Source organism: Gouania willdenowi, chromosome 3 (assembly GCF_900634775.1).
Source record: "Gouania willdenowi chromosome 3, fGouWil2.1, whole genome shotgun sequence".
Taxonomy (NCBI): Eukaryota; Metazoa; Chordata; class Actinopteri; order Blenniiformes; family Gobiesocidae; genus Gouania; species Gouania willdenowi.
The window spans coordinates 27,408,262-27,424,691 of NC_041046.1; the positions used below are offsets into that span (position 1 = coordinate 27,408,262).

Here is a 16,430-nt window from a genome sequence, read left to right on the forward strand (position 1 = left end):
CACAGCACATTAGTGAATAGATGACACGTGACCGCTGCTGCTACGTTCTCTAGCTAGTGGGCGGGATAACACTACAGACAGGATGACTCGCTAGAGACGATAGAGAAACTTTGTTTTGAGGAAAAACGACAGCTTTTAAAAGATGGAGACCAACACCTGAGTTACCAGAGCTTCAGCAAAGGTAAGATCAGAACATGTTTCATACTTTTCACAGTGAATGGTACAAAAGGAAGGATTGATTTTGTGGATGCTCCTCACTGAGGATGTTCTAAGTTTTCATTTTCTCTGTGTTTGTTTCCAACACAAACAACAGATGTGCTGCCGTGTCATGAGATATATCTTGTTGGAGAATATGGAGGCTATATTAAATAATTGTTTATGTTTCTTTAATGGTGTTTATGATGTTGATTTTGTTAGATGGCTAAACACTTGTTCATGTGGATCTTATTGGGTTTTTTCTTTGTTATTATGAATTTTATATTTTGATAAGCGCTTTGAGATGACTTTGTTGGAAATTGCTTTATATAAATAAAATTGATTTGAATTGAATTAACACTTGACAGCAGAAACATATGAAATTGTCATTGGTGGTCTCGATTTGCAACGTGCCTACCCAGCCCTAGTGGTCACGGCACGTCACTGCCAGGGAGATAATATTTATGATTGTTTTCCAGAGTTTTACTAGGCTTTTGATTAGTTCCTATCTCTCTTTCGCTCCAAACTGAAATCGTGTGTTATTGTCGAGCTGCTGCTTGAAAACTACAATCAAAAGAAAAGTAAAAACAGTTCTCATGTAATACGTCATGTTCACCTCCTGTCCAATCAGAGCCTTCCCAACCCCCAGACCTAAAGCAGAATTATCTAAAGCCGGATAAAATGGTTTTCCATGTAAACCTCAATTCGGGAATTACTACTTCCATGTAAACACGAAGCAGAACACTTGAATTCCTAATGATTTAATTCGGAATAAGTAATTCTGAATTAAAAAACATCATGTATCCGTAGGCCAGTAATGACAGTAATTGGTGAGAGTGTAACTCTGTTCCACAAAACCTATAAAGTGGTTTCAAGCAACAGTATCCTTATATATCTGAGCACCAGGTGGATAGAAAACTATATATAAACAACTCACAAAATACAACAGCATTAACACGAGAGCAAATTTGTTTAAACCAGATTAAAGATTTGGATTTAAACAACTGAAGCTGAGAGATCTGTAGAATGTCATTTTCTGGCCTACACAGGGCTCTTCTTTAGGCGTCCATGGATGATAAACCCAATTTTCTTTTTAGAATTTTCTTAGTCTCACAGTCCAAAAATGATCACGATATTACTGCGATAGTAAATAAATACAACATTGTGTGTTGCTGCAGATAACACAAACTTTTTAACAACTTCACTCTAATAATCAATGTTGGGCCATGCTTGTTGGACTTAATAAGGCAAACATCAGGAGCAGAGCTTGGCCCAATACTGTCTGAAATGCACTCCTTAAGATAAGCTCCATCATATGATAACTAAATACAGGAGTGGCTTAAGCAGCATATAGACATAGAATTTTCTTTAAATCTTTATGACAACGAGAATAGAATTTCAAAATCTGTCCATTATTCGTGGAAGCAATTTGCTTCCACGAATTTCTGAATCTATTAATCCTAATGAATATATTACTGATTTCTTCCAAATATTTAATTAAAGATTTTTTGCCCTATTCTCTTTTGGATTAAAATGCTTGAATCTAGAACAGAAAACAAGAATTATATAAATCTGATTTTAAGAATGAGATATAAGCATAAAGCAGCAGAGGGCCTTGCTAGCAGTGCATTCTAACTGCGTGAGTGCATTGGCAGTAAGGTCTGCAAATATATTGAGCTCGTGTTCCACCTCTAAATATATATATATATTTTTGCATGCTATACTTGTAAAGGGTGAGTACTGAAGATTTCCACAAAAAATTGTTTGGGACCACCTGTATCCATATTTAAAGAATTTTATTTAACTAACGTATTGTAGTTTTAGGACCAGGGGAAATATTTCAGATTTATTGTTGACATCCACTCTTCATAGATAAACTCTACTTCAGAGTTAATCTGAGGAGTAATTAGCACACAATTCTAACTTCACACATCGCTAATATTATTTTGGAGCTTTTCAAGTATCTGAAATCTTCTATTTTGGATCACTGGATCAAATTAAAGAGATGGCATAGGAATCCGTGTATCATTCGTTCATTCGTTTTTCATTATGTAACAAAAACATGAAAAACGAGAAAAAAAAAAGAAAAAAAAAAAACACTCATTATTTGATATTTGTTTCTAAAACCAAAATGAAAAATTACCGATTTGCCAAAGTACGTGACCCGGAAGTGTACTCTCATCCGACGCTAACGGCTATGCTAACGGCAACTGTGCATCCGAAATGTGTCCTTTTTGCTTTAGCTGGTGTTGGGCACAGAACCTCCTCACGGACGTTTCGGAGGATTTAGAGACTCCTAAGTGTTGCAGAACTAAAGATATGTCAGAATGTGTAACGCTTCACTTCCGGGTCACATACTTTGGCAAATCGGTAATGGAGAAAACGAATGAAGTTGTTCGTTTTCTGTTTTTCGTTTTCTGTACCGAAGCAAAAGAGCTTGAATTTGAAAAACAAGGCGTTTTCCGTTTTTTCATTTTGGTTTTACAAACAAATATCAAACAATGAGTGTTTCCTTTGTTATTCATGTTTTTTTTACATAACGAAAAACGTATGATACACGGATTCATAGGCTCCCACTGGTTAGACTGAACTGACCAGTGTCAGAAACATGGTATGCTGGTCACTAAATAGGACGACTCACATCACACACAATGGACATGCATAGTGGTGGGATGTCTTTGATTACAGATACAGGATGAGTGTATTGTTCCGCCCTGAGAGGATACATTTCACTTTAGGTTTGTACACGCCCACTCTGTGTTGGCCCTCTGAGTGACAACATGTGTGGGTGTACAACCGGTGCCCTTTGGGTCTTTAATAGTTTATTTGAACAGGCATTGACAAAAAAAAAAGAAAAAAAAAGTATATGAGTCCAAACAGACACACACAAAAAGCCAAAAATATTTCATGAATAAATAAAAGCAAATCAATAAAATAGGATGAACTTTTAAAAGTTGATGGTTTATGACAGCTATAAATAATCTATTGTCCCCCACAATGGTGTTTACATTAAAGACAAATGTATGTATTATTGATGCTACATACTGTAAAGGAACATTAACTGGTTAATTTATGGCACTAAATTATAGAACATGAAGGGTCAGGGGTCATCAAGGCTTCTACGATCCATCATGGGGAGAAAAAAACTGACAGCAGGACTTTGAAGAAGTGTGAAGCTTTAACTCTATAGTCCAAATCTGTCGTAGTCATGGTTACTGTAGGGACAAACTCTTCTTAGCCATCACAAACATCACATGTAAGGTTTCACCATGCTTGGTCGTGTTAACAGACAATAATGGAAGGAAGTGATGAAGAACACGAGTGGTTACGATACAGAGCAGGAAGAGCCTGAATCAAACTACAAGGCTCACTGCAGCACACACTGTAAATCTAGAAAAACTCTGAAAACAACAATGACATGGATTATAATGTACAACATGCCAACTGTAGGTAGAAACAGAGGACTTTTTTCAAATGATTTAAAAATATATATATATATATTTCATATGCACATACTCTTGTACAGTGGCTAAACACTTGTTTGGTATTTAAATGTGCACACCTGCATGTTCTGTTTGCCTTTAAATACTGCTTCAAATTCCACTACTGAATTACCATTTTGTTTAAGTGGCAAAATGAATCAAACTTCCCTTTGATAAAATGCCTGTTTCTAGTGGAATGCCAGGATTTTTTTGGAGCTAAAGTTTATGATCTGCTTAACGGAATGTCATTAAAAAAAAAAAAAAAATAGACATACTATATGTATATAAACAAACCCAAGTGAAAATGAAACCCTGAATCTCTTTTTTGCACACTGGCTGACTTATTAATGATGTAAAAAAAAAATAATTTAAAAAGGGGGAATAAACTGAAACATAATAGATAATTTAGTTGTAAATAGCTAAGTCCTTCTAACTCAGCAAATGAGATTTCTGTGTATCAAATGATTAATCAATACTCTGAAAATAATAATAAAATCAACAATTAAGATAAGCTTTTTTTCCCCCCAGGAAAGTTATAAAAAACAGTGCAAAAAATGGCCAGGAGACAACACAGAATGAACATTTCCCTTCTCCTTCAAATTGCTTCAAATTGATTACGATCAAAGACGTTTTCATTAAGAAATTACAACCTTCTTCAGTAACCCAGATTTTTAATTTCCTTGGTTGTGAATTTTATATTAATGAAACTTTTGCAAAATAATAGTTCAACTTCGTGTGTATCCTGAGTAACCTTTAAAAATACGTAGAATTAAAAAAAGAAAGAAGAATCCATTCATTGAAACAGCACTACTGATCTGAATGCAACATGTTAAAACACCAGAGGACTTCGCGCTGATTCAAAACCAGCCATTCTCTCTACCCACACTCAGTTCAAGCATATAGTCACATGCTCAAACAACAATAACAAACGAGGGGTCAAACTCAAAGAATTAAAAAAAGGAGGGTAGTACACATGAGTAAAAGCATCCAAAATGATGCAGATATGATGCTAATAACCAGTCAGCATTTCATTAACATCTCTGACTGAGTCTGATACAGTGTTTCGTGTTGCTAGCAAAGAGAGAGAACTGCACAAAGCCGCGGCCGTGGGCCAACATGGACTTAGTAAAAGTTCAGACAGGCACATTATTGTGTATTTATGTGTGTGAGAGAGAGAGTGTACGCTTTGTATTCAAGGCAGCATCACAGCCTGGTTACCATAGAAGCCTAGTTACCTTCATCCTCAGTACTGTTGCCTGTGTGTGTCTGCATGTGTGTGTGTGCGTGTGTGTGTGTGTGTGTGTGTGTGAGTGCACTCCATGGTTGGGAGGGGCAGAAAGTGCAGGAGTTGGGCCCCGACCGCTGCAGTAAGGATCCGGATCCGCTCACAGTAGTAAGGCCTTTTTTTTTTTTTCTTTTTTTTTTGTTTCTCCAAAAACAAACGTGACTACTTTAAGAGTCCCGAGAGTCTGCACGATGAATATTTCACCATATGCCTGTGAACGTGTGTGTGCGTGACAGAGAGGAATAAGGAGGGGGGGGGGGGTGTTGGGGGGGCGCAATGTGTCTTTTATGTGCATTAATCAAATGTTTGTCGACAGGTGAAAGGCAGGAGTTTGAGTGACGCCTCACGCTGCCTCTCTCCGCCTTCATCTCACGTGATGATGTCACGTATATATATATATATATATCTCCTGCTCTGTCCTCAGTCTACTGACGCTCCTCCCCCTCCTCCTCTTCCTGGATGACCTGGATGTCATCCGACGAGGAGGCGGGCAGGCTGTCTGGCTGCTGTTTGCTGAGCTCTTTACTTTTCTCCTCCTCCTCAATGATCTTCTTCCACACCTTGTGGTTTTCTGTCAGGTGCTGCATGATGCCGCAGAACAACCTGCGGCGGCTTTTCCTTCTTCCTAAAAAAAAAAATCGAATAAAACGACAGTGAGTCTTTTAAAACGGGACGTTTTTGCTGCATGGAAAATAAAAGTCATAGTTACAGTTGGAACTGACACTGGTAACCAGAGGTGACAAATACTTAAGTAGTTTTAGTTTAAGTAGTAGGGCGACCGTGGCTCAGGTGGTAGTGGGTCGTCTTCTGATCGAGAGGTTGGGGGTTCGATCCCAGTACCTGACTATGTGTTGAAGTGTCCTTGGGCAAGACACTGAACCCTAAGTTGCTCCCAGTGGTCGACTAGCGCCTTGCATGGCAGTCCTGTCCCACTGGTGTGTGAATGTGAGAGTGATTGGGTGAATGAGCTGATATGTAAAGCGCTTTGAGACTGCTTCAGTGTGGTGATAAAGCGCTATATAAATCAAGTCCATTTTTTCTGGTATCTGTACTTTACTTCAGTGTTTCCCAACCTTTTTTGTCTCATGTAGCTTGAAAATGTCAACCTGTACGATTAACGCACACTAAATATCAATTTTGTGGACTACAATTATTGTATAGCAGAGAATATATTTACCTCAATTCTTAGTAATGTGCATAACATGTTAGTAACACTTTAGTAGGATATTAAGGCCACAATATTGTTTATTTCATTAATGCAGTTTATTGTCAACGGGTGGAAAAGATGTTGAAAGTGTCTGAAATAGGTTTAAAAATGACTCAGCACTCAGCTCTCCTGTCATCTGCCCGGGGATCGGCCGCGGCTCGTGGCGGCGCTGCGCAGCCTTGGGTGGGGCGGGGCTGGTGGCCTGGGGCCCGCTGTCGTCCGGGGTGCGCTGGCGTCGGAGGGGTGTCTTGTGCCGGTGCGTGGGTCGTCGGGGGTCCCCTCCGTGGGGGGGGGGGGCTCTACTGGCGCCGTTGGTGTGGGATGGCGGTACCGGGCTGGGGGTGCTTCGGTACTCGGGCTTGCCGGTCCGTGGCTGGCGGGGTGGCCCTGCTTGGCGGTAGATGGTGTCCTCTTTCGTCGGGGGGGCCGGGGCCGCCTTCCGGTGGAGGGTGTTGTGTCGTGGCGCCGGGTGGGCCTGTGCTGGCCCTGGTGCGGGCGCGGGCCTCCCCCCTGCTCGGCCGCTCTCCTTGGCGGCGGGGGGGTGTCGCTCTGGGCCGGCGTGCGGCGGGGGTCGCCCCCTGGGGCACCGGGGGACAGGGTTGGTGCCTGGCTGCGCCCGGGGGTGGGGGGTGCCGCCGCGCTCCGCGGGGCCGTCGCAGTCTGGGGGGTGCCGTGGGGGGGGTCTCCGGCTTTGCTGCTCCGGGGCCCACAGTGCCGCTTGCCCGTCTGCACCATCTACCATCTCGCGTGGCCCGCCATGCGGACGGGCCCGGCTCGTACCGGACAGGCCTCCTACATGTACACTTCACCTCACTCCCAGCTGGTCTGGCCCATTCACAATATGCACCACACACCCATACCCAACCCTTGGGGGGCTGGATGGTGGGACTGGGGGTGGAGGGGGCCGCCACCTGTGTCACTATGTAGTGGCGTGGGGGCGGCACTCCCACCTCTAGTTACCCTACTAATCCCTCCAATTTTAATCACACCTCAACATGCCACCCCCCGGAGGGTGTATCCTCACTTACACCCTCCGGCCTATTACACCACATACACATATATCCACAGAGGCAGGATGGGGAGCACCGCTCCCCTCCATCCCCCTTCTTTTAATTACACCCCATACATTCACTGAACACACACACTCACACAGGGGATAGGGAAGTGCCTCTCCATTGGGGAATGGAGAGGCACCATAACAGGGTGGTGGGTTGGTTCACATATTTGGGCCTCTCTGGTGGGGGCCTGGCCTCTCTGTTGGTGGCTGGGCCACTGCATAGAGTAAAAATACATCAGGATGGTGTGGTCGGGCGTGGCGGTGGGTCTCGGGGGGGTTTTGCTGGGGTCTCTCCTTGCGGGGTCTTTCCGGGCGGTGTCGGCCTGGTGGGGCGCGGGGGCGCTTCCTCCCCTTGGGTGTGGCTTGGTGCTTGTTTCGTCGGCTGGTAGCCTTGGGGGCGGGCCCCGCGGTGTGCGGGCCCGGGGCGGCCTGCCTCGCCGGTTTGGGGGGTGGGTGTGCTGGGGGTGTGCTGGTGTCCTCACCGGGGTTGGGGCGGGTTTGCTTGGTGCCTCGGAGCGATGCTGTTTACTGGGGGGCGGCGCTAGCTGTTCCGGTGGTGGAGGTTGCTGTCGGCCGCCTGGTGGGTCTGTCCTGCCATCTGTGGACTGGTGGGTGGGTCCGGGGCATCTTTGGCTCGGGGCTGCGGTTCCGCACTTGATGTGTGCCATTGGGGTGCCTCCGTCCCCGCGGTGGGGATCGCCGGTTGCTCGCGGGCCGGTGGGGGGCGCTGCTCCGTGGCTGGCGCTGCCCGGGGGGCAGCGGGCCCTGGGCTGCTGGCCTTGGGCTGTCCGGGGCTGTGCGGTGCTGCTGGGCTGTGGCCGGGTCCTGGGCGGGGGTGGGGGGGTGCGTCCCGGGGGGCTTGGCCCGGGGGCTTGCCCTTGGGGGGTCCTGGTCCCGGGGGGTGCTCCTGGGGCCCGGGATGATTGGCTGGCTGGCCGGGCCGGTCCTGGCGGGGGTCTTTCGGGGCGGGTGCCGCGTGCCGCGCCCTTGCATACCTACTGGTACGACCCCTGCTTAGGCAGTGCCCTGTGAGGCAGGGTATCGGGGATGCATAGGGGGCCACATCCCGGCAAGGCGGTCTGGCTTGGCCCTTGGAGGGGGCCCTGGCTTTAAAAAAAAAAAACTGAAGCCCGTGGCGCGGGCGGCATCAACAATAGGTGATTTGGGGCGCCATGGGGGGCTAGGTTGGGGTGCCTGGGGGCCGGCGGGGAGACTCCCGGCGGCCCCCCCTGGGGTGGGGGGTCTGGGGGTTGGGGGTTGGGTCGGTGGCGTGGTGCGCTGGGTCCTTGGCTCCTTGGGGCTTTCTCGGGTGTGTATGGGGGGGCGATGGTTGCCTCTCGGCTTGGGATCTTGGGGGCGTTCGGGGGGCTGCTTGGCCGTGGGGTGGTCGCCGGGGGCCCCTGGATTGCCCGCTCTTGCTGCTGGCCTGGCTGCTTCTTCGGGCCCGGGGGCGGCTCGTGGGTTTTGCAGTGGCGGTTCTTGGAAATACATTTGTCATGGATGCACTGGCCTTGGGCTGTGGGATAACACTCATACTGGGCTCAACCTCAGACACGTTGTTCCCAAATACCTGTTTTTTGAAATTTCCACTCACTTCTTCCTCTGTTCACAGCCACCACCATTATTCCTAAGCCGCACACTGGTCACCAAACTGGCTTGATAACTCAACAATAAGCACAATATACACAACCACAATTTCACATCGCATCACTTGAAACCTAACGACTACTCCCCACCCATTCCATTTCCTATCTTGTATCCCTCTTCCCTGTTAACTTCCCCACCCCTCTCCAACCCCTCACCTTGGTGTAACACTGCCCTCTCTTTTTTACATCCTCCCTTTAATAAAGTATTTCTTACCCTTCCCTAGGGAGAGCTGGTGATGGTCACAATTATGCAATGAAATAAATAAATTTATTTAATTGCAATAACAAAATATGCATTGCTGTTAAAAGATTGCACTTCTTGTAGTGTTAACCTTCAACAGAATGTGCAGACAAGATTAAAAAAAAAAAAAAAAAATGACTCAGCATGTTGGAAATAGATTTATCAATGTTTCCAAGTACCTCCTACAATGTGTTCAAGTACCCCTGGTTGGGAACCACTGCTTTACTTGAGTATTTCTGTTTTTGTGGCCTTTTTACTTTTACTCCTTACTTTTTTTGAACAAATATCTGTACTTTCTACTCCTTTCATTTTAAAAATGAGCTTGTTACTTTTAAAGATCTGATGTCGCAAGGTAAAAAGACTCAAACCAACAACCGCGACGTTGCTTGCGAAAGGCTTTTCAGCAGCACGACTCATTTTCAGTCTCCATTCCAGAAAACCTGGAGAACATGATTCTCTTGAGGCTAAATGAAAAATGTTGGTAGCTTGAGCTTTTTTCTGTTAGACAGGTCCCTTAGTTTTATGGTTAACATTTTTAAGTTTTTAAATAATATTGGATAAGTGGTTATTTTAAAGGTAAAATCTTACTTGGGGTCAGTTCCTCTTCTAGTTCATCCTCTTCATCTTCATCTTCATCAGTGTCTATGTCCTCCTGCCCCTCCTCCTCATCATCTTCACCTGAGCCTGCATCGTTAATCCAATAGCCTGGGAGCAGACCAGCAGCATCATATGAGTTACAGAGGGGTCCAACGATGTGTGTGATGAAGGACTCCTGGAGCTTGGGCAGCTGTGGGGAGGAACGATCCATGAAGGGGCTGATGGGTAAGCCCAACCTTGCTTCTTCATCCCCCTGCAGGAAAAAAAGAAATGAAAAATCAGGATTTTTTTTACTGCAAGTGAACCGAAAATCATTCAGTGTTTATGGTGGAGGTGGTTCATTCATCTATTCAACCAGAATAACTAGTGAAAATGTACAAACACGCTTGCAAACTCAAAAAAATTGATCAAATCGGCTCAGAAGGCTCCAATATTAGTATAAAGTGTACTAACCCGAAGACTCATTATTATTATTAGAATGTATTCTCATAATTAGGTATTTACCTCCGCCAAAGAAAGTAATATTTTCATCAGCTTTTATTTTTCTATTCAGTTAGCAGGATTACATAAAAAGAGCTTAAATATTTTAAATAAAGACACACCTTATGCATTGGAAGATTCCAATACAATTTGAAAAAGATCGAGATCAATATATTGATTCTGGATCAGTTTAAAAAAAAAAAAAAAAAAAAAAAAATCAAAAAATACCTATCACTCATTAATGATGAAATTACAAAAATTAATATTGCGGTCCATAAGTGTGAATGATTATCAGAGCAACATGATCAAGATCACTGATCCAGATAGCAAATATCTGGCAAAAGGGATATTTGGCGTTTGGCAGAGGTTTGCGCTCTCTGACTGCTTTTGTTTGGAAATATATTGGGAAACTTTACTAAAAAAACATCCCTTGACGTGTGTGTGTGTGTGTGCGCACTCGGTACCATTAGCACACAACCCGTACCTGTTCATAGAACTCATTGACGATGCCTTCTGTCCACTTCAGGTGCAAGTCACGGACTTTGGCTGGTCCATTGATGTCTGCCAACTTGATGCACACTTGGCACACCAGCAATCTGTCGTTTTCATTGGTCCAATCAATTCCAGGACTGTTCACATCATTCACCTGGTAAACAAAGGTATTACTGCTCAGCCTGCTTTAGCTTAGAACCTCAATTACTCCCTATAACACAATCACTTTCAAAATTCAAAATGCTTTGTCTCTGACCTTTGAATTAAACTCAGCCAGGAAGTCAAAGTGCTTCTTTAGGTCTGTTGCGAGTATGGCCTCAATGACAAGAAAGCGAAAACGCTTGAATTCCACATGATCCAGGTTGAGCAGGAAGTTGAACTCAGGCTGGGACAGGTAAAGGTTCCAGGCAGATGCAGCGTGATGGTTCTCCAGCACTGAGCGGTCATTGTACAGCACCGCCTGCATCACATCAGAGGATAAAAAGATTTCTGCAATGTCTACTTGGATTTTACCCCAATTTTCTTATGTAATGTGTCTGCAGTTGTTACATCATTTGTGATGGATTTAAAAATAGCTTCCACTCAAAAAATGGCAGAAAAGAAGATTTTGGCATGAATTGCACAAGGCACGCACATGTTAGCTTAGGAAATAAATAGGTCAAAAGCTCTTACAGTGATATCCGATATTAAGAAACACATAAGATCCATTAAACAAACAAGATACGTGACAACACCCCTCACAATCAATAAGTTCAGGGTTCCTTTCCCATTCTTGTAACCCATTTTCCTGGGACAAAACCCAGACAGAATAAGTGCTATCACTGGACACGTTGTGAAAAGACAATATTTAAACTGTGGCAGGTGGTTAAACATTAGATCAGATATTCGTGAGTGACCACCAGGAATTGGCCATGTGGCCAGAAGTAAACTGACTGTTTAAAAGGCCTGAATTCACCATAGGATTATTTCAATATTCCATTTACTAAAAAATATATGAAATTAACTGAACTGTTTAGAAAGTGACTTGAGACTTAAAAAGTGGGTCATACTATCATATCTGAGTTGAGATAATGGATCAACGCCATGCCGAAAAGCTGAACCACTTCCACACTACGTGTCTCAGGAAAATCCTCAACATCCGAAGGTAAGACAGGATTCCCAACACTTTGGTGCTTGCTCGTGCAGACGTGCCCAGCATCTTCACTATCCTGATGCAGACACAGCTGCGCTGGGCAGGGCATGTAGTTTGCATGCCAGACGATGGCCAACTACAGCATGGCAAGGAGGACAAAATAAATGCTTGAAGAAATCAGTGCAACCCTGACGCCTGGGAGCAGGCTGTCTCTGTGTCTGTTTGTGGGTCACATCCACTTCTTGTTGATGGCACCACTGCGTTGTCTGTGTGTAAGTGCGGAGGTCATGATCTCTCTCACCCTCTGTTCTCTCACAGGTGAATCCCATTCTCTTGGTTACCCTCACTATTCAAGGTGTGCTTGAACACTAAGGGGCGGATTCACTGAGATCTGAAATAAAGGGTAGTAATTCAGGTGCGTCCCTAAATCCTTTGGTGGCGGTGTTTCCTCACCTGCTTTGGGGAATTCACTAATATTGCGGCGCAAATAGGTGCGTGTGTAGACGTGGTTGAGACCGTCCTATTTATATGAACATTTTGCTCATTCAACGTGGAGAGGTGAGTGCACAGAAGCACAAAATAACATTTGAAGAAGTTAAATTGGAAGCAGGTGGACTTCTCATTTTTTCCCCTAATTCAGGGGTCTGCAACCTGCGGCTCTGGAGCCTCATGTGGCTCTTTGACTCTTTAGCAATGGCTCCCGGTAGCTTTCAAAAACTTAATAAAATAATTAATTATTATTTCTTGCAGAGGGTATTGATGAATAATGACATTAACTTCAAATAAAATTAGGATAAAAACAATTTGTTCACCTAAAAATAAATCACATTGTGCAATAACTTGTGCCTGTGGCTAACCTTAAGTTGTAGTGAAATCCCTGGTAAGATAACTAAACTAACAAAAAGACTATTCTGGAAGAAAATAGATATGTTGCAAGAAATTAAATCCATTAACTCATAAAATTATTTGACATTATTTCAAGTTTATGGAATTTTATACACTTTATTGTTTGCATTGAGAAGGTTTTTTTTTTTCTTTCTTTTTTTTCCCGGCTCCAGAAGGACTTTAATCCTGGTGAGATTAGGCAAAATGGCTCCTTTGAGAGTAAAGGTTGCTGACCCCTGCCCTAATTTAATGTGGCTGCTCCGTCAGTTTCTGTAACTTTGCTCTGATTAGTCCATGGTGTACCCCTTTTGTTTTAGGCAGTGGCTATCAGTACAGTTGCCTCTATTTGGCCAGTTTAGATCACGTGATAGGTCAGTCATTGGCCAATCTAGGTCCCGTGACTAAGACTAAACCTTAACCTAACCCTAACCCTAAAACTTGTTGCGATATTGAGTTATAACCTAACCCTAACCCTAACCCTAAGACGCTATGTACATGTACTTCGGTAACCGTACCAATAGCACCGGGGGTTGTCCGTATGGCAACCATATAAATACACACTTTCTATGTTTTAATACTCGGAAACTTTTAGTGAAGTGTTAACTGGTGGATTGTCTTGAATTTTCAGTCCAAGGCGATTCAAACTTAACTTGTTTCCCGGTTCTTTTCATGTGACCGTTTTCCCAGGATCTCACGGTTTTTACCTGTGAGTATCTTTAGGTTAATGGACTCTGTTGATTTTGGACTTTGAGTCTCATTAAATGTATCATCTGATCAAATGCTACTCGTGCCTGCTGCCTCCATTGCTCGCAAATGGGAGGAAAACTCCAACAGCACACCTGCCTGAATGAGGCAGTTTCAAGTCCCAGTTCTGACAGGAAGGGCATCTGGCCTCAGAACTATGTTACTATGGTCCAACCCCTTTTTAGGGGTCGGAAAGAATAGAATCTCTGTAATAAGAAGTTTACCATCAGGTAATTTATGTGAAGGCTCACATTCATCCAAGCAATGGTAAAATTAATGATTGACAAGGTTTAGTTAAAAATTGTTCACTTCTAATTAAAGAATCTTCTTTATTCGCTTCTTCATCGACATTGTGAAATGACTAGTTAGAAGTAGAACACACAGGGTATTTTAACATTAATAATGGCACATTTACATATGCCCTCAAACTTCTGAGGGATCAGCTGTGTTCATTACTGTGTAACCATCAGTCCATCGTCAGTACAAGCTTAAGCTAGCACCTGCGACCCAGGTGAGGATAACAGCGTAAATCATAGGTGCAAGTTGCAGTAATATAATATCAAGTTCTATAAATAAAATACCTTTAAGCTTAGTGTTTTTTGATTGACAGCTTAAAAAACATTAATGGCACGAGAAATTGAAAAGACAACATTAAGTTCTCGTTTACTCAAAATAATCATTGTTACATGCAGGCTGGGCCTGACAGGTTTTTACTTCCTCTCTTTCAGTGACTAACGAGTGATTGAAAACACCTGATTGGAGCAGCTGGGCTGGACCAATCATAATTAGAGGCAGTCTTTATAAAGGACAGATTGTCTCGGTCTCCTTCTTGATACTGTATGTGTTGAATTAGGAAACCACTTCTGTTGTTTTATGTAGGGATGGGACGTTACCTTACATCTACAACATGTTGGTACAGTATGTCTATAAACACTAAGTGAAAGTACAACACCAACCTCTTACCTAGATTCTTTTTGTAGGTTAGTCAGTCTTTTTAAGTCATTTTTATTTCTGCTAAGATTAAAGAGGTTCATAAGGCTCTTTTGTTGTTGTTAACGACATTTATTTGGCACAACCTATGGGTCCCTACCTCCCCTCAAATCTTTATTGAAAAGTGCTCCGCTGAGAAATAAAAGGCTTGTTTGAACAATCTCTTTGTGGTGGTCCTTCAGTTGTGTCTCGTTTGTTCAGTTACGGCCTACTTTATGCTGATATCATTAAAGTTAGGAAATTGAATTAGCACCAGTGTCTGTTGGTTACCTGGTGTGCATTAGTGGCTACGAGAAAGGCATTTGTGCGACCGGGGTGGTCATAGTCGTGCATTGCAGCTGCTACATAAAGGGCCATTAGCTCCAGAGCAGGTATGTTCCAGGCCAGGCAGCCATAGCTGTCGTCTGAAATGGAGGAGCTCTTGGAGGAGGCGTATGCTATCCTGCCAGGGGAAATTCCACTATCTGAATCTGAAATTAACATACAAAACAAATGTAATTAGAAGAATAACACTTTTTTTTTTCAAGTACAAGTAAAGTTACTGAATTAGAAACATACTCTAAGTGCTAGTACCCATAAAAGCTACTCAATTACATTAACGTGAGTACTTGTAATCCATTACTTTCACCTCTGCCAAAAAGGCAGATCATTTGTAATGTAAATGAGCCAGAAATCAGGTGTGAATCAAGTTAATTTAACAACTACTTTAATTTATACACCCAAAAACAATCCACTACCGCCATTACAAATGGCGTTTTTGACAGTTTCACCTTTAAAAATATTTCATCAAAACACTAAAAAAAGCTGTTTAGTGTAGCTGTATAGTCTATAATCCCATTTGTAAAATATTTATTTAAAAAAAAAAAAAAAAAGTCACCAAGTCCCTTATTTCCTTTGTTGCCTTGCATATCAAGTCTTCCTCACATCTACAGTAGCACAGATTTGTGTATTACTAATGAAAGGATATCTCACATAATTCACCATCTTCAGCAAAACATACAATTTAATACTCTTAAATATGTAATTTAATGATTGCAACTCTTGCATCTGCAGATGTCTGTAAATGTATGTGCTATGCAAACCGTCTCCAACTGTTACATCCCATCCAAAATGAACATAACTTCTGCAAACTCATACAAATAGATAAAACAAAATAGTTTGGGGGTATTCCCTTTTTTTGTCTTAAATTCATACCAATGTTATATTTTTTACTTTGAAGGGGTAAAGATTCCTCCTGTCTTTCTTGCTATTAATATTGTAAGAAGATGGGGGAAGACAATTTGAGCTGGGATAAGAACAAAATGAAACTGAAACAGAACAGTGTGTTTCAGCTACCTGTGTCGCTGCCGGTCACATGTTCACTGTGGATCTGCTGGAACCCAGGGATTGGCCGAGAGGTCAGGTACCAGACGGCGTGCAGCACATCAGTCGCATGAACTCGGTTATGATCTGTGTGTTTACACCACAAACCCATTAAGGGCCTATGCTACAAAGCTAGATAATTATATCCTGGATTAATATCCGTTAACGGGCTATACCTAACCAAACGTTCCCTGTCAAGAGAGAAATTGTCCTACGTAGGTCGATAACAACACGCTAATTTAAGCCAAGTGATTTCAGCCTGCTACGTGCGCCCTCCCATGAAAGGGGGTGGAGATTGCAGGGTCTGACCAATCATTACAATGGAGGAACAGCTTATCATCCTAAACAAACACAATGAATTTAAATCCATGATGACTATGAAGAGCATCAGTGTTAGTGTAGCGCACACGGACGGAATGCTGGCAGCGAATCGCTGACTCATAATGCGTCAAAGTGTGCGATAGTTTATAATATGAATCCATTAGATGGGATGATAAACGGATAGCGCTCTGATCACTTTCCCGTTATTACAGCACACACATTTTTCTATTCAAGTAGACCTATTTATCACACACACTGGGATGAGAGCACATTGTTTTACTGTAGTATGTTCCCGCTGATGCTGTCATCCTAAC

General features: G+C 43.2%; 1 protein-coding gene across 1 annotated transcript in view; it reads right to left on the minus strand.

Moving 5' to 3' along the window:
- Nucleotides 1–3,933: 3,933 nt before the first annotated feature.
- pde3b (phosphodiesterase 3B) overlaps nucleotides 3,934–16,430 on the minus strand; it is a 65,951-nt gene continuing 53,454 nt past the window's right edge. The window contains exons 11-16 of the mRNA XM_028436190.1: nucleotides 15,769–15,882; nucleotides 14,704–14,903; nucleotides 10,939–11,142; nucleotides 10,675–10,836; nucleotides 9,702–9,963; nucleotides 3,934–5,587 (exon numbers count right to left, since the gene is read on the minus strand). Of these exons, the coding sequence (XP_028291991.1) occupies nucleotides 5,388–5,587; nucleotides 9,702–9,963; nucleotides 10,675–10,836; nucleotides 10,939–11,142; nucleotides 14,704–14,903; nucleotides 15,769–15,882 (1,142 nt within the window). The 3' untranslated portion in view covers nucleotides 3,934–5,387. The remainder of the gene's footprint in view (nucleotides 5,588–9,701; nucleotides 9,964–10,674; nucleotides 10,837–10,938; nucleotides 11,143–14,703; nucleotides 14,904–15,768; nucleotides 15,883–16,430) is intronic.